The sequence below is a fragment of the Moschus berezovskii genome, chromosome 13 (genome assembly GCF_049115385.1).
Source record: "Moschus berezovskii isolate FMDL1 chromosome 13, NW_MosBer_1.0, whole genome shotgun sequence".
Classification (NCBI taxonomy): Eukaryota; Metazoa; Chordata; class Mammalia; order Artiodactyla; family Moschidae; genus Moschus; species Moschus berezovskii.
In genome coordinates, this window is record NC_142472.1 from 58,314,307 (window position 1) to 58,340,231 (window position 25,925).

Genomic DNA, 25,925 nt, shown 5'->3' on the forward strand with positions numbered 1-25,925 from the left:
GTGTAAAAATCATTCTCAGTCTTTTTGGACGTGTACATGTAAAGCCATTATCCGTTTATCTTCCTAGTAGAGAACTAACAAGCAAAAATAGAGGTAGGCCATCAAAGTAATAAACCCCACTTCTATCTCTTTTTTACTTTGTCTTTTTTCACTCTCATGCATGTAGACACATTCAAGTTTTTTTTTTTTTAAGTTGATCTCATTGTCAAGTTTTTTTTTTTTAATAGATAGTGATGTTTTTATATATAGAACTTAAGAAATCACGTTGGTGTTTCGAGTTATTTTTTAAAATAGAATTTGTAATTTGACAACTCACAAACCTAAAAAGTACATATACGTATTAAAAAGGTACAACAGTATCAAAAACAGAAAGTACATAGTGACAATTCAAAAAATTCCCTATATGGATCACTTCTTGGTAATGTTATTTTTTACCGATCTTTTTAATCACAGGTTTTAGGGGATGGCACAAAATTATTTTGTTGCATTGAAAAAAATGTGTTGTTTGTCTTGATATAGTTAAAATTTGGTTCAATTGCTTAATCTCACTTAGTGTCAGTTATTTTGTAATTAAAGTTGATTATCTAAATTTAAGGTAGAATTTCTTACCAGCATGTAACTTATTCCTCCTACTTCTTTCATCAGGAGGCGGTTGTTATTTAATGTTATGTGAAAATTAGTTACCATTTGTAATGGAAGGACTCATGATTTTTAGAGGGAGATACTTTAGTCAAATATGTATTTGCTTCTTCCACTGAAGTATACACCCTCAAGATGTTGTTTTAGTTATAGTTGTATCATAGTACCTGTTACACATCATTCATTCATTTAAACTGAATTTAAACTGTCAGGCTGAATTTAAACTGTACTAGGCTCCAGTCCACGGGGTCGCTAAGAGTCAGACTTGACTGAGTGACTTCACTTTCACTTTTCACTTTATGCATTGGAGAAGGAAATGGCGGCCCACTCCAGTGTTCTTGCCTGGAGAATCCCAGGGATGGGGGAGCCTGGTGGGCTGCCGTCTGTGGGGTCGCACAGAGTCGGACACAACTGAAGCGACTTAGCAGCAGCATCAGGCTCTTGTTACACAGTGAAGGCTGATTTGGAGATATGTGGAGATTGTAAGTGTCAAATAAATATTTTTGATGAAATTTTTAAGAAGTTAAACCAGGCAATGTTTTTTTTTTTCCTCCCTTCCATTTTCAAATGAGCTTTCCCAGACTGATAGAAGTTTTCCCCAGACTGATGATTTGAGCACCAAGGTGGCCAGATTGGAAAGAATTACCTTTTGTTAAGGAAAGCTAGATTTATTTTTAAACAGGAGAAAGTTTTTGAATGGAAAAAAAAAAGCCATTTTATCTTCAACTTGAATGAGAATTTAATCTTTGATGTCTTGAAATTCTTTTCACACAAAATTGATGAACATCAGAGACAAATAACTTATTTTTAAAACCAATAAATAGTAGAATAGAATTTTTTATTTTCTTCCTTCATGGTTAGGTAGTTTGTACAGGTTCATAAGTCCAAAGAATTTCATTTAACAACAACCCAAGAACTAAAGGCCAGCAGAGAAGACAATGAAATGTGAAGTCCTTGACTGTACTTTCCAGATAGAAAACCTAACTAAGCTAAGTTGTATGTTAGTTGTCGCAGAAAGAAGAGATCAGAACAGCTTGTATGATGTAGAGAATCCTTAATGCCTTTTTCAAGGAGATAATATGTAGGATATTCTGTGGATTAATGTTTTTACATATTTGGAAGACTTTAAATAGGTAGGAACTTGATCATTATGCCATGTGTTTTTTTTACCATTTTCAGTAGTAACGTGATAAATGTTTTGAGTGTAGAAGCTAGTGCTGGCTGCTTATAAAAATATGTTCACATTTGGATTTTCTTTTGTGTGTGCTTTTAATTGGACTTTAATTAGTGCTGTAAACCTTTGTGTGTGTGTATGTGTATTTACACATTGTTTATCAGAATATAAAAGAAGATAAAAAGTATTAGATGTTGTTTTGCATTATAAATATAAAATTACATATTTTAAAAGTGGCATTGGCTCCTACTATGAAGGTGTAAGGCTTTGTCTTTCATGTTGTTCTCTCCCATACTGCTATCGTGAACAAAATGTGATCCCTTGCCCTTAAGAAATTTATCTAGTAGAGAAACTAAGACGTGTATAAACTGTGATTCAGAGTAAAATATGGTAAGTACCGTAATGGGGAATAAAATGTGTGGTAGGATGTTTATTGATACGCTAATTGATAAATCAATAGAAATTTGTTGTCTTTTACTATGTATGAGATGAATTCCATGTTTTACCTTTTTTGGTAGCCTGTAGTGGTTTCCCACCTTCTGTTAGAAAACATTTTGATATGCCTGTTTTGACTTTGTATAGAATATTAATGAATTTAATGAAAAATAAAATTTCAGAAAATTCACTTTCTCTATGGTACCTCTATTAATGATATTTTTTTTTTCTCAAAAGTTTTTTAATCAGGTTCTGATGCTTGGGAAAACATCTATCAGTGATTTGTCAGAGCATGTCTTTGACTTAATTTTGGAGCTCTATAATATTGATAGTCATTTGCTGCTCTCAGTTTTACCCCAGCTTGAATTTAAATTGAAGGTAACTTCTAAAAACATGGTTTTATCAACTAGATTAGCAAAAACCATTATTTGTGGCTTTTTAATCCTTATAGTGGTTTTAACTGAATGTTTTAAGTGTGATGGTGTATTACTGTTACTTATTTACATGTTTGTGCCTTGCCTGTTTGTACATTGCTAGTGGCTGGCATGGTGCCTAGCAGATTGAATTTGCTTATAATTAATGTTTAGCAGGATGAATGTTTTCCAGGTGATGTTTTCTGGGTTGTGACTAACTTTTGAGGTCATAGCTACACATCAAACTTTCGTTTCTAAGGTATAGTTTGTAGTGGTTCCCCAGACCCTTTGATTGTGCCATAAAAATGGTTTATTAGAGTCTGTTATCCGCATAGGGTGAAATATTTTCCCTTTATGAGTGTTACCTTTGCTTGCCTACCCTGTATTGAAAGCATCTTTGCTTTTCAGATGACTTTCTAGAATCTATTGGTAATGTTCTTATTGCCTTGGCATTAAATTATGCTATCAAATTGAGTTTCATTTGCAGGTTTGGGGCATATTTTTCTCTTTCAGTTTGTTACATAAAAATTAAATAAATCTGATTATAATTAATACTCTGATGAACCGCATTGTACCACCCAGAAAAGTTGTTAAATGACTTATGTGTTGTGTTTCTTGTGTCTAAAAGTTTGAATTTGTCTCTCTGAAAGCTACAAAATAATCTGTGTTGATAGTATAATTACCCCCAAAATGCAGTGAATAATTATTCTCATTTTATTCTGGGTATCTTTTTGATGTATTTGCCAACTGAGCCATTTTATTCACTGGCCTTCCTCTGCCCGCTCTTTTCATATCACTAACAATTTTGATGAGGCAGAAGGCAGTCATACCTTTAATTATTTGTTGGCTTGATTTCATCTAATAAAAACATAAGAAATATAAGAATAAGAAATTAGCATTGCTGCTTCTAGCAAATTTAACATCTATTATGGGAGGAAGAGGAAAAATCTGTATCTAATAAGAGGCCAGATATTATAAGTATTATAAAAGATACAAACAGCATACAGTTAAAGCAAAGGGAACAGCATGCAGAAACGTGGAGAGACAGGAAGGTGCTGAGTGAATTTGCAGAACACAAAGAATTACAGTTGTGTGGTTGCATAAAGTCAGTTTAAATCATTCCTGTCTGCCCGTTAGAATCTTTACCTGTGGCGCCTTAACAAATAGACAGATGTCCAAGCATTAGCCTAAATCAGAATTTCAGGCAGTGGAGTTCAGAGATGAGTTTTTGGTTAGCTGTTTTTATTTTCAAAAGCCTTACAGGTCATTCTAATGTTCAGTTAGGTTTGAAATGTACTTTTTTGGAAGAATAGCGAAAGAAATAATAAAGAGGAGTCAGGTCATATCATAGTCTTTAAATGCTTGGCTTTGGCATTGGTTTGAAATTTTAAAAGAAATCTGTGCAGTGCTGTCTAAGTAACTTGATTATTAGTGCTTTGTAACAGTGTCACATTTTGTGTTCAAGTCTAGTATTGTGGCTGGCTCATTCATTTAAATGTTGTCATGTGTTAGAGACACCAAAATCAATAAAGAAGCTTGAGTTCTTATCTGCAGAGTACCTGTGTTGTATGTATAACAGAGACTTTAGTTTTCTTATCTGTGAGGCTTCATCACATTTTTTAACTCCACTACAAATCTGCTGTATGTAGGATGAACTGACTCTCCTATTGGGAGATTTAGTGCAAAGGGCTTAAACAGTCATGCATGAGTGAATTTAAAACTCACTTAAATTTAATTTTAAACTTAAATTTAATTTAAAACTTAAACTCTCTTTACTGTGGGCTTGGCCTCTGTCAGTATCTATTCTTAAAAACCACAAATAGTTTTTCAAGGGTCCCAGGTTTGTTTGCTGTGAATTAGTTTTCGATTTTGAATGGAAACAAGCCTCAATTGTAGGCCAAGCCATTAAGTTTTAATCAAACTTTGGGATGAATTTTCATGTAGAGGAGTACTCCTTTAATGTAATTTGAGATGATTAGAGCATTGAAGATAACATTTAATTTTGTGAAAAATATATTGAACATTTTTTATGTATAATTTTTCAACTGAAATTCATAGAAAGTTTTCAAGGTTTTTTAAGGGAAATCATGGGAAAAATTATTCTGAGTATATCTACCTCATTTTAAAGCTGTGGTTGTGTTTTGTTTTAGAGCAATGATAATGAGGAACGTCTTCAAGTTGTTAAACTACTGGCAAAAATGTTTGGGGCAAAGGATTCAGAATTGGCTTCTCAAAACAAACCACTTTGGCAGTGTTACTTGGGCAGGTATATGATTTTGGTGTCCTATTTTAAAGTAGTATGTGTTTATATCTACTTAGTAATTTAAAACATCCACATTTAGGATTTTTTCATAAAGGATTTTATATTTTGAAATTTTTGATGCTAATAGTGATTGGCCATATTTACAAATTCCCCTTCTTTGTCTTCAGAAATTTTTTTTTTTTTTAGTAATTTTTAAAAGATGATGTATTTAGAAAGCTATCTTACAAAGTATTATAATCATGAAATTGAAGTGTATTGTGACATAGCAGTGATTCATTCCAACTGCAAATACATCATTGTTATATATAGCCCCTCCACAAAAATTATATTTAGTTAGATTATTTGGAGATTCATAAGGATAAGAGTATCCATAGAATGGGTAAATAAATGATTATGTATGTTTCCCCTACTAACCTTCTTTCTACATTTCTTATGATAATGAAGAATTGATAATCTGGGCTTTTTTGTATGCTTTTAATGATCCACAAACCTTCTGAAATTGGTTGCAAAATTTGTATGTGTTTGTGTATTTTTTCTGTGTGAGGAATTTATTACTTTTCTAAAGATGTCCCTGATCTTGAATATATTAAAACCACTTCTCAGTGTCCTGGCTGAAACCTACTTTGACCTTGAGGATAGAGGAGGATTTTTTGCCCCCCCTTTTTTATTATGCTTGTAACAAATAATGCAGTTAAGTCATAAATGAACAAATAAGATTGAATTTTATTCTATTTTCTTTGTATTGAAATATTTGCATTGTTACTTCCACTTTTCTTTCTATTTCACTACCAGAGCGATCAGTGATTATAATACATTTAATCTCTTCTGGACCTGTTTTTTCTAATTTGTTAAATGAAGAGATAAGCCTTTATACATTAAGCCCTAAATTTTTACTCTGATTTCTTATTTCTTATGTAGCGCAATAATGATATTTAACAAGGTGTGTTAAACTGATAAATCTTAGCCCATTGTCATTTTGATTTCTAGACTTTTTCACCTTAAATACAGTAAGCAAGAGGGCACAATATTTTATGTTTAATTAAGTTATGCAACTACTAATAAAGTCAAAATGTATTTTATTTGATGTGTTAAAAACAAAAAATATAATTTTACATAAAGACATTTAATATATCTTTAAATCTGGACTTGGATTCACCACACCATTGTAGAATTTTTGGAGAAAAAATTCTAATTTAAATTTGTTACCTTTTATTACATTGTAGTTTTTCCTTTTATTATTAATGGCATGAACAATCATGTTATTACCCATTTTAAGGAGCTAGAGTATTTATTTAAAGACATCTTTTAATGGTTATATGGTACATGTTTAGTTGAGAAGGAACGGTACAGAGATTGAGTACTTGGATTTAAGTTACTCAGGAAACCATATGAGAATAAAGACTAGGTTTTATGTAACTTTTTTTGAGTATACTTCATGAAGCAGTTTTTTTTTCCCCTAAGACTAAGCTTTTATGAGTAATTTGTTGCTCATTCAGTAGACTGCTATTTATCATTTTGTTGCTAAATTTTGTCCCTTACAGTATTAGGTGGTATAAGATTGGGAAACTTTTTGATCTTTGAGAATTAAGACATGCGAAAATGTTGAGTGGAAAATCTTGTTACTCAATATATTTTTTTTAATCTCTGTTTTGTACTTCATAATGAACTTAGGTATGTTATAGGCTTTGAACGTTGGTGGTTTAGAGATAACTAGACACTGTATGTTTCCTGATGGAGGAACATGATACTGTATCACATATTGCTTTAAAAAAAAAAGAACCTGAATATGATCAAATCTGTAGACCTGATTACTAATTTGCAGGATTTAGGAGAGAGGGGAACCTGGTAGTTGACATCAGAATGATAAGATTAGCAAATTCTAAACTATGAAAAACCACTACACACATAAAGACAAAACAGTTCACCAGGTTATAAGGGAAAAGAAAGAGAGAGGGGAAATATAAAAGTTAAAGATAGTTAAATAACATATCAGCCAAAAAGTTTTAAATTTGCAGAGATACATACTGAGATACCTACATTTTTATGTAAAAATTTGATTTGATGTTAGTGTAAATAATTATGATGGTTAACTATAATAGGAGTAATTATTGGCACAATTTTTAAAGTCATAAAATAATACAGGATTTAGTACAAGATCTGTGAAACGTTTGTGAATGTTCTATATTTAAGAAAGAATAATTTGAGGAAGAGTTCTCATTTCAGTATGGGATTTAATAATGTATCCATGAACTATGTATATACTTAACACTTGCATAAACATATATATTTGAAAGTATAATATTTATAGGAAAAATTTTGTCATTCCAGTTCTTATTTTTGAACCAAATGTGCATTGTTTAAACGTGCTCCTTAAAAGTACATAGTTCTCACAGGAGATTGACCTAGTTTAATATAAAGGTTCCATAGCATTTGTACATATATAGTATACAAATCTTTGTTAAAATATTCTGGTTGTGCTTTGAATTATGCTGTATAAATTATTTTTTCTTTTAACTGGAGAAATATAAATCAAGTGCAGATTGAACACGTCTGTTTCTCTTATACTAAGGATTACTCTGTGCTTTTGTTTTTTTTCAGATTTAATGATATCCATGTACCAATCCGCCTGGAATGTGTGAAATTTGCTAGCCATTGTCTCATGAACCATCCTGATTTAGCAAAGGACTTAACAGGTACTGTATAGCCATAATGGCAAATATTCCTTGGTGCTCTTTGGAAAAAAAAAAACGATAGGCTTTATATGTAGGACAAAAACCTTCTGTTTTATACTTTTTTTGTGATTTTAGTGGGTGAAGTCTTCAAATTCATCATCATGGTAGTTACTCTCTGAAGCTAGAATTTTGCGTCCTAGTACATAGGCTACAGTCACATACATAAAAAGTAGTGTTATCAGAGGCAGTGTTGGTTTCTTAATTTAAGAACAATTCTGAAAGTATTTCAGGCATTTGGATTTGAATAGGTCTTGACTTTGAATACATTATGAGACATTAGTGGTCTTTAATATTTTGAAACCTTATGTGAGAGTCATTAATTTATAAACTAACTGTGCTTTATGGAGATAACTTTCCTGAAATCTGTAAATTCATAAGGTATTTCATTTTTTATAGTAATATGAATATTATGTATGACTGTTGCCACTCTTAAGTTTTTTAAAATTATGAAATAGTTCAGAAAATACTGATGAATATAGCAGCCACTGTCTTCCTCAGAAATGTTACCATTTTGCTGTATTAGTTTAGGAGATTAAAAGAGAAAAAGAAAATACATTGTAGATACAGTTGAAATGCTTTTCACAAGGGATTCTTTTTCTTACTTAGAGTAACTTCTCTACTAAATTTGGTCTACAGCCTGTTCATGTTTTTCTATCTATGATGCATGTGTATGTATCTATAAATTATATGTAGTATTCTTAAAGTGATTTAAAAATTTTATTGAAAATATATATTGAATTTGACATAGTTGAACTTACTCCTGTGATCTTATTTTGTGTTGTCTATTTTATACGCCTATTCTTTGCTTCTCTTATTTCTATTTTTCCTCTCATCTGCTCAGTGTATTTTCTTCTCATTTTTCTGTTTTTATCCCCATGGACCTGGAAGTTACATTCTCCTTTGTGCTTTCACCGCATAGTTGACTAATTAAGTCTAAAGTTAATCAGAATACTAGTTTCTTTCTGAGCAATCAAGGACCCTTGAATACTTTAACTCTGAGCAATCTCTTCCCCAGCTTTCATATTATTGCTTATTATTATTGGGTTGGCCTTCAGGTTTTTAACTTAAAAATAAAAGACACACTTTGCATTTTTACCAAAAACTTTATTAAACTTTATATTCACTGTGAACTTTATTAAACTTCATATTCACTGTTTCGTTTCCCTACCTTCTACCATTTTTCAGGCAACTTCATAATTTCATCTTCTCAGAACTTTATCTTTCTGAGCAAAGAACTGTTTCAGGTGCCTTTTATAGTCTTCACAGAATTGAAAATTTTTTCTATTAGAATTTTGTAAAGACTGAAATAAATGGAAAACCAGAGGTGCAATGTCTGGTGAATAATGCAAGAAGGAATCAGAACTTCCCAGCCAATCTGTAACAGGTTTTGCCTGGTCATCAAGGAAACATGTAGTCTTGTATTATCCTGAAGGAAGATTGTGTTTTCTGTTGACTGATTCCAGATGCTTTTTGTTGAGTGCTGCTTTCAGTTGGTCTAATTGGGACCAGTACTTGTTGAAATTAATTATTTGGTATTCTGGAAGGAGTTTATAATAAAGGACTCCCTTCCAGTTCCACCATATACACAGTATCACCTTTGGATGAAGACCGGCCTTTGGTGTCTTGTTCCACGATTTCTTCTGTTCTATATTATTGTACAGTATCCACTTTTCATTGCCTATCACATACTGTCTTTCTCATTGTTTGAAATAATTCCATTTTGTAGAGGATGCTCAAGGTGGAGGAGCTTAGGACCTGGGCATTGGTTTTATGAGCTTCTATATTATATTTGTTAACTGTTCATTTATTGAGTAGTAGATCTATTCACAATCATAAGCAGTGTTTGTTGTTTAAAGACATGGCTATATATGTTATTCCAGATCCGAACAAGGAAATTATATCTTACTAGTCTTCTATGGTGGCTCAGAGGTTAAAGCATCTGCCTCCAGTGTGGGAGACCTGGGTTCGATCCCTGGGTCGGGAAGATCCCCTGGAGAAGGAAACGGTAACCCACTCCAGTATTCTTGCCTGGAGAATCCCATGGACGGAGAAGCCTGGTAGGCTACAGTCCATGGGGTTGCAAAGAGTTGGACACGACTGAGCGACGGGACGGAACGGAACAGTCTTCTAATTAAAAAGCTGAATAATAATTTATGTTCACTTGTGGTGAAAGTGAAAATGAAGGTGCTTAGTCGTGTCCAGTTCTTTGCAACCCCATGGACTATAGCCTGCCAGGCTCCTCCATCCATGGGATTTTCCAGACAAGAATACTGGAATGGATTGCCATTTCCTTCTCCAGGGGATCTTCTCGATCCAGGGATCGAACCTGGGTCTCCCACATTGCTGGCAGACTCTACCGTCTGAGCCATCAGGGAATATATTCACTTGTGGTACCTCTTCTTTAAACCTAATATGTCATTACTGAATATTGTTCATTTTTCTTTCAGTTTTCTCCGTGACAGATCTGAACTCCCATGTTTTTGCTTTAATATTCTCCTCCAGTCTCTTGTAACTGTTTAATGTTTCATTTCTTCTGTCATCCCTTTGGTCTTTCTTTTAGTTCAGTTAAGTGGAATTGTCTTATGCTCTTTCCTGTAATCCTATTTCTTTGCTGCCATTATCTTAATCTTTCAATAACCTCACTAAGGGTTTGCCCAGTTAAGGAAGATAGAAACTTAAATTCTCTAGTCTTTTCCCAACAGAACCACTTGACTTGAATATTTTAACCATTAAAAAAAAATAAAAGTAAAATATTTAAAATTGATATACTTCTTGATTCATTTATGTGGCTTGTTGAATTAATGCGCCTAGGAACTCCTAAGTAATCCACCCTGCCCTATAGATGGGGAGGGGATTTACTACTCAGTTGCATGTAAACTACTGTATTTTGACTGAAGGACTATCCTTCCTTCTTCCTTCTCTTTCTTCCTTTCTGTCTCTCCTGCTACTAATATTTTTGAAACATTAAACTTTCTACTTAGGTTTTGTTTTTGTTGTGGTTTGCTTTCAAAGGTCTTATGCAATCTTTTAAGACATTTTAATTGTCAAAGTTCCATTTTAATCAAATAAAATTTTATCTTTCAGAGTATCTTAAAGTGAGGTCACATGACCCTGAGGAGGCTATTAGGCATGATGTTATTGTGTCTATAGTTACAGCTGCTAAAAAAGATATTCTTCTGGTCAATGATCACTTACTTAATTTTGTGAGAGAGAGAACATTAGACAAACGGGTAAGTAGGAGTAATAATTACTAGTAGGTTTGTATTTTGAATACTCGAAGTTTTAATAGAGTTTCACTTGCAAATATTGAGATTTAAGTGAAGTTAGCTCTTTTGGGGGGACATTTTAATATCTAAAATAATGTTTATAAGAAGGTTTTACATTTTGTTACATTAAATTTTGTTCATATTATTTGTTCATCCTCAAATGGGACAGGTCTAAGTGGTAGATTAGTCAGATATTTAACCTGTACACTAATCTTAATAAGTGACTTTGTAAAGAACTCTGACACAAGTTCTCTTTTTCCTTTCATATGGGTATCAATTCATAGTCCTCTAGCTGATTGTATTATAATTTCTATGGAATAGAAAATAAAAGATGTTTTCAACATGGCAGAGCTAACCCAAGCAGAGCAGCGTGCTTCTTGCCTACCTTCCATGACCCCAAACCTTCCTCCTTGAGCACCAAATAGCTTCACTCATTAGTTAGTGGCTTCCGAACAGGTGATTGTGTCTTGTTATGTTTGTATTCCTTGTTGCCTGGGATGTATTTGGTGCTTAGTATTCCAGTGAATGTTCATTCTCCCCTCCTCCCCGTTGCCTTTCCTTCATGGCATGGATTTTATAGACTTGAGTAATTTTGGTGAAAGATGAAAATCTTTGATGTTTTTAGGGGTTGATTAGCAAAGAAAGCAGGAGGCTTGTTGGTAGCTATGAATAACTTTAACCAGGCAAATACCTTACAACATTTTGACAGTTGCTTGCAGGGCTGATTGTGCTCTCTTCATCATTTAATTCATCATTTAATTTGATCATGCTGGTTGTGGGTGGAGAATAGATGGACAGGAGTTGCATGGTTTTCTTGTGAAATCTGTAGGTATTCAGAGCAACTTATTTTGACTGAAAAGTTTAGACTTGTCTTTATTGAATATATCAGTAGGGTACTAAACAATGAAAAGGCCAAAAGTTGTAAAGGAAGAAAAAGAGGTTTGCATCATGCTAGGGTGACAGCCTTCTGAGTGTTGTTTAAGTAATCTTTTTCATGGTCAGAGTTTGTGTGTTGTTGGGAGCATGCTTCATATGTGTTTGATCATCATGTTGTGTTTGTTGTAGGACTGCTTGGGTCATTCTGTATATATTGAATACCAAAAACTTGTTAAATGTATTTACATTACTGACAGTATTACATTATGCTCTATATCTTTAAATTCTCCCTAAAACACTAATTTCAGGAACTAGAAGTAAGATAGGGAATTAGATATACAGTTTTTACAAATGTATTGAATTTTGAGTAAAACTTTTGAAGTCTTTTATTTCAGTGTGTATGCAATGGATGGATGAAATAAGGACTATTCTTTACTGTAATTAAAAGAGAAACCAAAAGAAAAATGTTGCTATGACTGCAAAGGAAAAATGAATAGTCTTTGCAGATTTGTGAAGTTCTAAATATTACTAACATCCTACTGATTATAGTGCTGTAAAATTTAAGGTTAATCTCATACTGAGATAATGTTAGATATATAGCAGATATGTACTCATTTAAAAAATAGTTGAATACATTATTCTGACGCCTGAATGTCTTTCCCAGATAAACAAAATGAACCACTAATGTGTCTTTACGTTCAGCATCTGACCTAAAGCCACTATTCTATGTACCTTTACAAGTATGTTTAATATAGACCATAATTTGAAAAAATTCTGTAAGGAATAGAGCACACTTTAGGCACTTAACTGTCTTTGCCTTTTAAAAGTTGGTAACATGTTTTCCCTCACTAATTCTAAGTGACAATAAGTAGATTGTGATTGAAATTTGTTTTTAGAGGTTGGTAAGGGTCTAAGATATCAAAAGTGGAATCGCTCAGTCGTGTCCGACTCTTTGCGATCCCATGGATTGCAGCCTAAGAGGCTCCTCTGTCCATGGGATTTTTTCAGGCAAGAATACTGGAGTGGGTTGCCATTTCTTTCTCCAGGAGATATCAAAACATTAAAATTATTTATATATTAATAGATGTCTATGCTTGATGTAGTAAATATTAAAATGATAGTTGTATTTTTTCATAGTTATTACAAATTAACATCTAGTAAGTGAGGTATGATTAAAATATATTGTGTAAAGTAAATAAAAAAGGGGGTAACTAAATTTGAAGGAATTAATATAAGGAGGCATTGAATTATAAAAAAAAATGTTTTTATTTTAAGTGGAGAGTACGCAAAGAAGCCATGATGGGACTTGCCCAGATTTATAAGAAATATGCTTTACAATCAGCAGCTGGGAAAGATGCTGCAAAACAGATTTCATGGATCAAAGACAAATTGCTCCATATATATTATCAAAATAGTATTGATGATAGGTAAGTTAAAGAGACCATAAGTAAAATGTTTGGTGCTTTTTGGTATTATATAACTGTTGTTGAGCTGTTGTTTTAGGTGAACTACTTTTTTTCTTAAAACTTTAAACTCCCTCTTCGGTTTTTACTGCAAGTTAAAAATTTTGAGTGACTAGTTGCTTTCCCACCAAAGCCATACATGAAGTAATGATGTACATATAATTTTAGGGATGGATACATCTTTTATGGTCATTTACATATACTGTATTTTAACTGAGTAATATTTGAAAATAAAAATTGTGCAATTGTAATTTAAATTTTGTTTCATAGGTAACTGTATTATACATTGATTTTTTTTCAAATAAGAGTCAAATATACACCTTTTGTATTTAGGCATTTTAAATAAAAACAGTTCCTACTTAAGGCTTAAAAAATAATTTATAAATTTATATATAAAAACACATTATCTGAAAATAATTTGTGTTTTTTTATTCCAGTATATAAGATTAGATCTTGTATGGAACCTATCCATTCTATAGTCAGTAGACTGGTAAATCCTGCTTGCAGTCTGCATTGATTTGATGAATTTTTAGTGGGGTCCAAATGATCTTACCTGTAAGGATCAAAATAAGAAAATTAAGAACCAGTAGGACATCTTAGAATTTTAAGAGGTGTAGGAAGTAGAAACTGATTAGGTTGATACTATCTAAGAAATTTCACAGTTATATTTTTTAAAAATTGACATTTTTAAGCTTTTTGAGCATGTGACAGTGCACAGAGATTGCATTTTGATTTGGTAGCTCCCCTTTCCCCTGTTCTTTTTGTTCTTTTATCTAGGTCATTTTTCGTATTGATCACTATGGAAACTCAGAAGACATATTTCCTTGTTAGTTTTAACTTAGATTAGAATTTGTCACTTGGAAAGTTCTAGTGTAGTTTTTTAACCCTTTATTATTTAGCTAATGAAGTTGAGGCCCTACTACATAAGTTGCCCAAGGTCATGCAGAAGTAGCTATCTTTGCTAGGTATAGGAGTTTTTCTTGTATATCCAGCTAACATATTTTTGTGGGGTGGGGGAGGCTCTTCTTGTTAAAGAAATCTTTTGATTTGTAAATATCATCTCCACTCAGAAGAAGCTCTCTTATATGTATTATTATGTTTAGAAATTTATATACATATGTAATACATATATTTATAGAATTTAATAGAGTACTTTATGTTTTTTCGTAGATTGCTTGTTGAACGGATCTTTGCTCAATACATGGTCCCCCACAATTTGGAAACAACAGAACGCATGAAATGCTTGTATTATTTGTATGCCACCCTGGATTTAAATGCAGTGAAGTATGTTTCAAATGTCAAACTCAGTTCTTTGCATCTTTTGCAGTATACTGGATTTTATGGAAATGAAAACAACTGTGTTTTTAGTGTCGACAATTTATGTAACGTACATTGTTTAAATGGTCAGACACAATGGAATACTTGGATATTTTTTCAGAAAGTACTGCTACTAACATGGGATTAACAAGGATTTTTGTACCTAATTAAAAAACAGCTGATTGATTGGGTAGCTTTCAGGATTTAAGTTTTTTTCTGTTGTCTCAAGAAATATTGATGTATTTTTTGTTTTATATTCCTTAAGGCATTAGAAGGTCCATATTGTGAAAGTAGTACTTTCTTATTTTTACCTGTTACTGATTTGAATTATAGTGTAAACCAGTAGGATACATATTTTTGTGCTGCATAATCTCAACATGGTGTTATAGTGTGGCATAAAGATAACAAAAATATATTTTTATGACCATGTTTCATTCAAAAAGTACTTTTGAAGGCCTTTGTTAGGAATTGGCACTTTGTACGTGGAAGAGGAATTGCTAATTGAATTGTACTGAGACTTAGGAAATTGAGGCCTGGAGTTTGATATGCTCTAGGTTTCAGAAAGTATAGATCCTTAGTATTCTAGTAAATAGGTAACTAAACCCCCAGCTAATGGGGTTTGCATATGAAGAAATTAGAAGTCTAGGGAGCTGTACCTAATTTTCATTCCTGTCACAGCTTAATGGGATTTTTCAGTTACTTCCCCCATGGAAATTGTTATATGTCTGTTTATATCTTTCACAGAAATGTAGAGAAAAAGGTGGTAGGAGGGAAAATGTACATTTCTTAATATCGACTGTATTTCAGGCACAGGAATGTATGTTAACTGTGCCTGCTTTCCTGCTGCAATTGGCAGAGTTGAGTAGTTTCAACAGGGACCTTATGACCCACAAAGCTTGTGAAATTTACCATCTGGCCTTTTACAGAAAAAACTTGGCAACTCCTAGCATAAGTGATATTTTTTCTGTTATCCACGTGATAAACTGAATCCCACAGAGATAAGTTAACTTGCATAAAATTACGCAAATAGTAAGAGACAAGGCCAGAATTTGAAATCAGTTCTACCTGGTTCCAAAACTTATTCTTTTTCCACAGTATATAGTAAAATATGTTTCCACTGTATTTGATTGTAAAACATTAAATTTTCATATGCTAGCATCTCTGAAATTGAATGCATCCTTTTCTTCATGGTGCAGTTAATGGCCTGTTAGCATGGATGAGATATGATATATATGTATATCCCTTTTGGAACAAACTATTTTAACTCACAACCAGTCTAGGTGCCTTGACTCAGTTCAGCTGTCATTCATGAGTAGTAATGAATTAAAGACACTTTTAAGCAAAAAGTGAGAGTTCACCACTCATAGATCCTACTTGAAAAAATTACTAAAGAATAAAAAAGGAAACTAAATCCAGAAGGAAGAAATAGGATAGTTTTCTTAAACGAGTGTTGGGATCTTTATTAAAAAGTAGATTAGCATTCTAGGCTGACACTGAGTCAACCTACACCACTGCAACAATTTGTGAGTTCGTGAGAGTCCCTGAGACACCCTTCTCATACCCTGTGAGGGGACACTCTGTCAGATAACAACATGTTAGGATGGTAGGTAGTGTTCTGATGTTCTTTCGTCGTATAAGAGTAAGGACAGATATGACATGTTGATTAATTAGACCAACTGTACCTATTAAAAATTTGAGTCACCCCTAAAAGAATCTGAATGTATAACTTACAAACCCATAGGAGCAAACAACTAATGAAAACTTTTAATACCAGAAATGGAAAAGAAAATTAAAAAATTTTTGAATAGAATACACAAAACATAAATGGCAATTTCAGAACTAAAATAATATACTGAAAATATATTTTGAGATATACTGAAAAATAATTTCATGGAAAAACTGAAAGTAAATTCCAATCTGTGGATCAATTGATTTCTTTAAAAATGGTTGGTGAGTGCATGAATACTTAACTCTTTTAAGTTAAAATAAGTAAGGTATGTGTGTATGTGTGTGTATATATATATAATATTTTTGAAATTATTTTTAAATCAACTTTTTGTAAAGTTTCTCTATATGTTCTATACACTAAAACATTTGTCAGATTTGTGCCCAGTATATCTTAGAGCTTATAGTTATGTTTTTATAATGCTTATGGTGTCTTAGCACATATAAAAGTTTTAATTTTAATATAACCAAATATATCAGTCTTTTTCTGTTTTGCTTGTGCACTCTGCATTTTAAAAATTCTTTGCTAAGGTTAACTTGTTTTATATTTTTGAATAAAATTTTAAAGATTTGCTTTTCAGATTGAGATCTTTATTCTTCCTATAATTTGTTTTTATGCATGGTGTGAAATAAGAATCTTATATTATTTTCTATATGGATATTCAAGTCCATTGTTCCCTCTAATGACTTCCCTGTAATACCCACACTCTCATTTCTATACAACTATGTTATCCATTTGTAAGTTCTTCATTAATTCAATATGTCCCTTTGTCTTTACTTCCTATTAATCAACTTTTTTGAATTAACTGCCCAACTGTACACCTAATGGTTTTTAACATTTTATTACTTATTCTTTACATTTTGTCTGTGGTTATTTTCTCCAAAAGTCTTTACATTTACTGTCATGAAGTATTTTATGCACCCAAAGAAATTATGAGTTTTGAAGCATAGTAATAACTGTCTATGAATCTACCACCCACCCTCTTTCATCCTCCTTCCTCTCAGAGGATACCAGTAACCTTAATTTTGTGTTTCTTATTTCCTTTTAAAGAATGGTTTTATTATACATATGTATGTATCCTTTAATTATATATTTTTTGTTTTTGATCATTTTTGAACTTTATAAAAATGGAGTGATTGTGGGTATAGTTTTCTGTGGTTTTTTTTTTCACACCATTCTATTATGTTCCTAAACTTCATCCACTCTCTCTACATAGCTTATGGGTCATTCATTTTCACTGAAGTATTGAGTTACTTTGTCATTATGCCACAGTTTTATTCCATCATCTTGACATTGCAGATCTGAGTGCATGGAAAGAATGGACATTTGTGTTGTTTCCATTTTTTAATAATGCAAATAATGCTACTGTGAATATTTTCCAGTTTAGTAAACATGAGAGAATTTCTCTGAGGTATAGTTGTGAATGGTTCTCAGATTTGACTACATATTAGAATCATTTGGGAAGGTTTAAAAAAAAAACTGACACATGAATCTCATTCTCAGTTTGTCATTTAATTTGTCTAGTTTGTAGTATGCACACTGGGGTTTTTAGAAAAGCGTTTCTGGGAATTCTAATGGGCAGACAAGGTTTAGGATCACTGGAGTTAACAACTATGAGTGGAACTGCTGAGGATGCACGTTTCCAGCATCATAAACTAGTCAAACCATTTCCCAATATGATTATACTAATTTATACTCTTGTCAGTGGTTTCTAAGTTTCTCCATCCTCTGTCTGGCATTTTATTTTTTGTGTATCTTTTGGGTATGAAATTTTGTCTCATTTTCTTTCCATCGTCCTGAATACTAATAATGTTCATATTTTACTTAATGTTTCTGATTTCACCACTGTGCTCACTGCTCTGTATTATAATGCCTGTCCTACTTCATTCATTTGTATTACCATTCTAGCCCAGAAAGTCATTTGAATTTGTGACTTCTAATTAGTTTGAATGGTATTTAAAATAGCTCCTGTGTAACAAGCAGGTTCCTGCTAAGAATTTGTTTGGTAAGGATTTTTATTTATTGAAAGAGCCATATATTTTATTCTTTGATGGTGTTCTTTTGAGGGAGACAAAGTACCTTCTACAAAGTACCTCACTAAGTTAACTGAGTATCTTGATGATTGGCGAGGAGATCACCCTCTGATGATGGTATATCTTTCCACCTCCCCCAGGTTTCCCAGAGCAGCTGTTATGGACGAGAGTAAGTGGTAGTATCAGGTGTCCTGGTGGTGATCTTCTCCTTCATTGATCAGGCTCTCATCTAGACAGTTCTGTACTGCCAAGTATGATAGGTAGTTTGCCAATTGAGAGCAGAAGATTGGAGGAGAAGTTCTTGTCAACATTTGATAGGTTTCTGTGGCTCAATGGCAGTTCTTTTCTTTGAAATGACGCAAACATGTCATGCATTGGTGCAAATGAGGAGAAGCCCGCATGAGGGGACTAGTTGTCTACTGAAAATGTCACTTAACCAAAAAAAAAAAAATGTCAGTTAACAAATGTAAGAGTGTCCAGGCTCTAGTCAGATTTTTCACCTTTATTTAGTGGCAGAGCTGGAATTCAGACTCATATTGAACGACTGGATACTTGTCTTCCTAGTATAGTAATACTGCTTCCACTAGTACAATTTTTTTTCCCTTAAGTGCTGTTTAGAAAGGCAAAACACAAGTTCACATTGTCTTTGCTGCTTAATATAATTTGATTAAAATGCTTGAGGGGGTGCCCTTCCTGATTGTTACAGTACAAATTCTTAGTATGTAATGGTCACTTTTTCACTTAGTTCATAATAAGCTTTAGAATTACTTAAGATTTCATCTTTAAATTAATAAATAACTTTAATAGGTAAGATAATTTCTTTTTTATTTTTGTTTTCTTTAAGTGAAAGCAAGTTTCAAAATCCAGGGCCTTTTAGAGTTGCAAGTAATGATAAAATGTGTAGGTATGGAGAGAATTCATTGACTTTGGGGTTCAGAAGTAATTTCACAGATGACTGGTCTGTTTCTTTCAAAATTATTGTTTTAATTACATAACTGCTACTTTGCTGTGAGACTTTTTCAGTTCTCTGGATAATGGTCATTTTTCTTTTAATGTTTGTGTTCTTGAAATGTGCCTGTTAAACTTCAGGAAACTTTAGTACCTTGAAAACAGTAAAGTATAGATATTTTAAGATGAAAATGCCCCAGTACTGTTGTTTTGCTAGTACCATTTATAAGGGACTACTATAAAGGAATTTGTGTCCAGATTTCTGCTAATTTATCTCCTTTTTTTAAAAAATACAAAAGTACTTTTAAGACACACTGTTGAGAATGAAAATATTAAGCAAATAATTGCTTTGTCTATCAAAAGAAAATGGTTGTTTTTACATGGTTTTATATATGTCTGCATTATATTATTGTCTCAGAGCAGTGCTTTGTATGTGTGATAAAGGAGTTAATAGAAAGTATGTGCTCAGTTGTGTCTGACTCTCTGCGACCCCATGGAATATAGCCCACCAGGCTCCTCTGTCAATGGAATTTTCCAGGCAAGAATTCTAGAGTGGTTGTCACTTCCTTCTCCAGGTGATCTTCCCGACCCCGGGATGGAACCTGAGTCTCTTTGGTCTCCTCCATTGACAGGCAGATTCTTTACCACTAGTGCCACCTGGGAAGCCCCAATAGAAGTATAGATAATTGAAAACAATAATGAGAAGTAGTATTTGGTTTTGGAAAATTTCTTTAAAAAAATTTTAAATATAAATGGTTCTGATATTCTATAACTCAGCATTTAAATAACATTAACTGCTTTCTGTGATTTATATATATTTTATATATAAATATAAATTTCTTATATAAATCTCTATTTTAAATTTCTGCCTGAGAACAATAAAAGTATTATGGGGACATCAAAATTTTTGCTGTGTAAGATGAATATTCACTTATATAACAATATAATTTATAAAAAACTAATAAAGTATATATATTATGTAAAATTACAATATTTTTCTTTCAGGAAAAAGTATCCCCATTATCTCAGAGCTCACTGTTTTCTGTCTATCTTTTATTCCTTTTCATCCTACCTACTGCAAGATATTATGCCATTAAATATTGCTTTACTTCTCAAGTTTGTAATCGCCTCAGTTAATTCCTATGCCCTTGCCTGCAAATGTGTTCCAGTTAATGAGAAATATTCCCTTTTCTATACAAAAGGAAAAACAGTCACCTCTGGTCCCTTTCTTTTGATACGCCCATCTCCCCAGATGTTACTGTCTCTTCTATTTGATGCCTCTCTTTCTTCATATAGCATCAGTTGCTTAGCCCCTGTAACTTTTACCCCATCTTTGTCATCTCCTTTTATAATCTGAACTTACAGAAAAAATTAATATAGTTGGAATATCCTAGAAGAATATTTATCCCATTTTGTTATTTAAATTTATGTGTTTATGTTTTTCAGAGCATTGAATGAAATGTGGAAGTGTCAAAATCTGCTCCGACATCAAGTAAAGGATTTGCTTGACTTAATTAAGCAACCCAAAGTACGTTATCACCATTTCTGCTATGTGTTGAACAGCTGTTTCTGGGTGGAACAATTCTGACTCTAGAACCTATGATCTCTAACTTAGAACACTGAAATTTTTAATAAACTTTTACTACACAGAAAAACTTGAATTCACTGTATCTGCAAAAGGTGATATCCAACAGGAAACAGAATGTGCTTCTGTGTACTCAGAATTAAACCTTTTTTGGTAACTTTAAAAACAAAAAACAATAACTCAGCATTATTGAAAAGCATATAAAACAGTAAAATTACGCTTAATTTTGCTGCACTGAAATGCTGCCATCATCTTTGTATAGTCTTGTGGTTATAGAAAGTTTTAAAATCATGTAATTGTAGTTTCGTATTTTGATATTTTTACTTACAAATAATATTATGGTAATTTTAATATATTACCTGGTCTTCATAATTATAACTTAAAGGTAGTTATTCATACAATTGATCTTGTTTGAGAATGTTGTATGTAGGCCTGTAAAAGATATAATTCATCTAAAAATCAGTGTGTCTGGTCATTTTAAATTGCATCCAGGGGAAACAGCACAGTGTTATTTTTGTTTCTTTTTCAGCACGTAGTGGACTCCTTCACCCTTTCCCCACAACATACACCTTATGTTCATAGTACAGAGGTCAATAGAATGGAGTTATTTCATCTCCAGTTTTCCTAGGTGTAAATCTTGCCATTTGCTCTAAAAATCAGTGAGCTAACAGTAGTTGTTTAAGTGGTTTATGGTGACCTCACTTTTTTCTTAACCTCTAAATCAGTAGTAGTAATAAGACATTTCTTGCCCCTTGTTTGCCTGATTGAAGTTTTACAACTGAGTAGTATTTTTGTTTTATAGGCTAACATTTATCTGTTTATGACTTATTGAACATAATTTAACCTTCTGTGATTCCTGATTATATTGAACCTACTAGAGTAAGTTTTTCCTTGTTAAAAATGACTTAATATTATTTTAGTAATTCTGCTATTTCAGTACTTCTGTGCGAAGGAGAGAAATTGGAAAATCTCAGTTAAGTTAGTGTGTTTCAGCCAATAAACATTTGTTTTAGTCAGTGTTATAATGCAGTGTTGAGTGTTTCAGGTAATAAGCTCTGGATAAAGTGCCCCTCTTTGTCACTTAGAGACATATTAATTTACTACCTCTAAAGTTGCAAACACACTATTTTAGAATGTGAGATATTCTTATTTGCATGTGTATAAAATTATTCCTGATTGAAAGCATTATTAAAGTCATAATAGCAGCCGAATAGCATTTTAAGTGTATAGTTGGTGTGTTGAGCAGTGTGATGTATGAGACTATAATCAAGAATAGCTTTGTTGACTCACTGTCCCTTTAAAATTTATTTAGTGTGAGCTTCTTCTCTTTGCTTGTTCATAAAAGCTTGGCAGGGAGGGTCTCATGATATTCCTGTTCTGTCTAGGAATAAAATACAGTCTCAATTCAGTTACAGTGTTTTATTCCCTTCTACTTTGTGGTATTTCCTTTAAATTGTCTTAAGATAATTAACATGTTATCTAAATAGAAGAGAGAATTCTCATTCTTGTGTGGTGGGGTTGAAGAAGAAACAGAATGGAGGAGGATGGTACTCTAAAGTGGCATTGTAGTGAAAAGAGAATTAAGTCTATTACTTAATACTCACTTTATGTTGAGAATTCTAGTAGATGTTATACAGTTAAAGTTAGAAAAAAGAAAACAAAGCTGTGTTTAATTTTTGTCTGTTTATAATTCTGCCTATTTTATCAGGAAGACTCTTTAATATGTTTCTTTGACTTCTTCCTTATTCCTTCTGATTAAGATCATTTTTATTCTTTCTTAGCAATGTAGCCCTTCTACTTATTTCATTTAACTTAACTGATTTGCTCAGTGTCTCTCAAAGTGACTTGCAGTATTGTACTTTGTTGGTGATGTTTCTTTTCATTAGATAACACTAACCTGATGCAGTGAATAACTAGCATTCTTAGAAACATCATTCATACCCATGACTTTACAGAATATGTTACATGAAGCGCAATGTAATGAAGACATTCATTCACTGAAATATTATACTGCACTGATGCAGCATATAACTAGCCCTCTTGGAAAAATCTTTTGTGCATGTTAGTGGCATCCTAATTGTCTTCGTCTAGCATCTTCCCAATGGCTTCCTGACTTATGTGTCATAATCCTCAGGCTTAAATACCTCAGTTCAATCAGAATTATATACTTGTCAGGTTTTTGTTTGAGATAGACTACAAATGTGAAAGCCAGCATTTCCAGATTACTTAGTTCCCCCTTTAAACTAAGTTGTCCTGTCCGAAAAGGTTGATGCAACAGTCATATCATTTTTTTTATTTTTGGGAGGATGACAGAACAGGATGAGGGAAAAAGTGATGAGGATGGATTATGACTTCACTTCTGTCTGTCTTTCATTCAGTTTATCGGGGGTTTAAACGTGTCTAAAGAAGGAGCATATACTGGTGGTCCGGGTGTGGGCCTAGAGTGTGAGTGGGTTATGCTTAACTTTCTGAAGAATATAATGAAGATTATCATTAGGAGATTTTAATTTTGCATTTTTTTGTGTAATTTTCAGACAGATGCCAGTGTCAAGGCCATATTTTCAAAAGTGATGGTTATTACAAGTAAGTTACTTCAAATATTATATGTAAAATTTAAGGTTCATTTGAGATGTTTCTTTCTTTGGTAGTATAAAATATTCCTCAAAGTTCCATTTTAGGCTGTGATAATATAGGAAAAGATTAAAGTTTTTTGGTATATTTTTTTCTTTTCCCCAGCATACTCAGCTTTCCTTTTTTTTTCCCCCCTTTATTTTCATTTTATTTTGCATTCTTCACAGAGTTATTTTGTGTTTTGGTATGAGCCCGACTAGATAAAGGTTTTATTGCATAAATTTATTTTTGAGAATTCATTCAAATTGCTATGTAAGCTTGCTGTTAAAAACTGAGCCTGTGCTTAGCTATTGTTTGCTCTAATGTGAATCTATCTGAAGTTAATTTCATTGTGAGTCAAAGTTTAGAATGAAGGATATACTTAATAACTGCAAATTTTCTTTTGAAAAAAATAACTTAATTCACTTTTTTTGCTTTCAGAGTTTTCAAATAAAATGTTATTTAATTGCCTTTAACGGGAATACTAAAGGGTTGTGTAGCACGTCTCCTTTGTTCAGGGCAGGGAAAAGTAGCTTTTTTTGCAGGGCACTAGCTTTTCCTCTCACCTCAGAGATCACTGTATAGCATGACGGCAGGGGGAAGATCAGGAGCACCTGGGGAAGCGCTTGCACCGAGCTTCCACTTGGCTAATGAAGAGATCTTAGGCGGATTTTTGAGATGTTAACAAATGTTCCAGGATGTATGTGGAAATATGCTAAGACACTAAAAAAGAGTAGTAACCTAATTCATTGGGTATTAGACTAAGTGACAGAAACTCTGACATGAGTAGAAATTTCACACCAAAATACCTTTTAGTCCTGAGCATTTAAATTAGTTTTCAGTCCCTTCGGATAACTTAAAGCAAGTGATTTTGTGCTATTGCTTTTAAATAAGTATTTCCCTGGTGGTTTGGCTGTGGACACTATCCCCTAAAGGAGATAATCTCTGTAGTCTTTCTGTTTTAACCTCGTATCCGTTTTCTTCCAACAAGTACAATATTTCCCAAATTCTGCTCCAAAGGATGTCAATATCCTGCACATATTAGTAGTACCGTCAGAAAAAAAGAGTTCCAGTGGTCAAGTATGTTTGTAGAATCTTAAAGGGATTTTTTTGTTGCTGGCTTTCCCTTCCTCCTTTTCTCCTCTCTTTCCTTCCTCTCTCCCTTTCCCTTCACTTCCTCTTCATTTTGTTTCTTAGGTGATATGCTTTATTGTAGCCTTAATATGATGCTGTGGAGGGGCTGTAAAGTGACTTTCTCCAAAACTGTTGATAAACAGTACAGTAGAATTTTTGTGTTATGGAAATAGGGAAAGGTTACACAGTCACATAGTTGGGGCTTACTGTGTTCAGTCATGTAGCTAAGATATAAATGGAACTTCAGAGTCATATATGAACTTGAAGACTCCATTTACTGTATTCATATTTCAAGATTCAACAGGTTTCTGTTACTTTTATTAGAGTCCGTATTTCTGTATTACAATTCCTGTTATTAGCAGGGTCCTACCTAGTCTGGTTCTCCATTACAGTTGAGAGCAGCCAGAAAAAACGATGTTATGATGGATATTTTGTTAGCTTTCATAAGTGTTTTGATTAATGATGTATTAGGAGAGCAGTTTTAGTATAAAAACTAAAGCTAATTAGTTTTAGTATAAAACTAATCTTTGATTCTGTAAGAACTCAGACTTTCTCATGTGGTAGTGGCATATCCGGCAGTAACACCTGGACCATGTTGTTCAGCCTGTTTTGGTACTGAGCAGCATGCGTGTGTGTGCGCATTTTCTGTGGATGGTTTAACAGTGAACAGTGCAGAACAGGAAGATAGTTTCTTCAAGGTAAACCTTACTGATCTTGATCTCTTGCTGTGAATCACAAAAGAACAATGTATGCCCAAGCTCATGGGACACTAATAAAACTGGTATTTTTCAGGTTGACATTTAAGGCCTTTAGATATTATATGGAGTTACTTAAAATTAACCAGTTTGGTCTTTCTCTGGATAGATGGTCCTTCACAATAATTTTATGTTTCTAGGAAAAATTTTTTTATTTGTGAAAATTTACTATTAAAGGATCTCTATAATTTTTATCTCATTAAATTAAATGAATTTGTATGTTAGGATTCTTCATCAAAGTAAAGAATGAAAAATGTTGCTCTTTTATTATTTCAGGAAATATCTAAAATTGTATTTTAATTTAATTTAAGGAAATTTGCCAGATCCTGGCAAGGCTCAGGATTTCATGAAGAAGTTCACACAAGTGTTAGAAGATGATGAGAAAATAAGAAAACAGTTAGAAGTACTTGTCAGTCCAACATGCTCCTGCAAACAGGCTGAAGGTTGTGTGGTAAGGAGAGAAGTTTAAAAGTTAATGTTTGGTGATAAGTGACTTCAGTCGTGTCTGACTCTGTGCAACCCTATGGATTGTAGTCTGCCAGGCTCATCTGTAAAG

At 32.8% G+C, this 25,925-nt stretch overlaps 1 protein-coding gene across 7 annotated transcripts in view; it reads left to right on the plus strand.

Moving 5' to 3' along the window:
• Positions 1-25,925, plus strand: part of PDS5B (PDS5 cohesin associated factor B) — a 181,966-nt gene that overhangs the window by 80,219 nt on the left and 75,822 nt on the right. For all 7 annotated transcript variants that reach the window (XM_055426275.2, XM_055426276.2, XM_055426278.2 and 4 more), the window contains exons 8-16: positions 2,486-2,626; positions 4,812-4,927; positions 7,523-7,617; positions 10,741-10,886; positions 13,074-13,225; positions 14,432-14,545; positions 20,732-20,813; positions 23,405-23,453; positions 25,681-25,820. In XM_055426275.2, the coding sequence (XP_055282250.1) occupies positions 2,486-2,626; positions 4,812-4,927; positions 7,523-7,617; positions 10,741-10,886; positions 13,074-13,225; positions 14,432-14,545; positions 20,732-20,813; positions 23,405-23,453; positions 25,681-25,820 (1,035 nt within the window). The remainder of the gene's footprint in view (positions 1-2,485; positions 2,627-4,811; positions 4,928-7,522; positions 7,618-10,740; positions 10,887-13,073; positions 13,226-14,431; positions 14,546-20,731; positions 20,814-23,404; positions 23,454-25,680; positions 25,821-25,925) is intronic.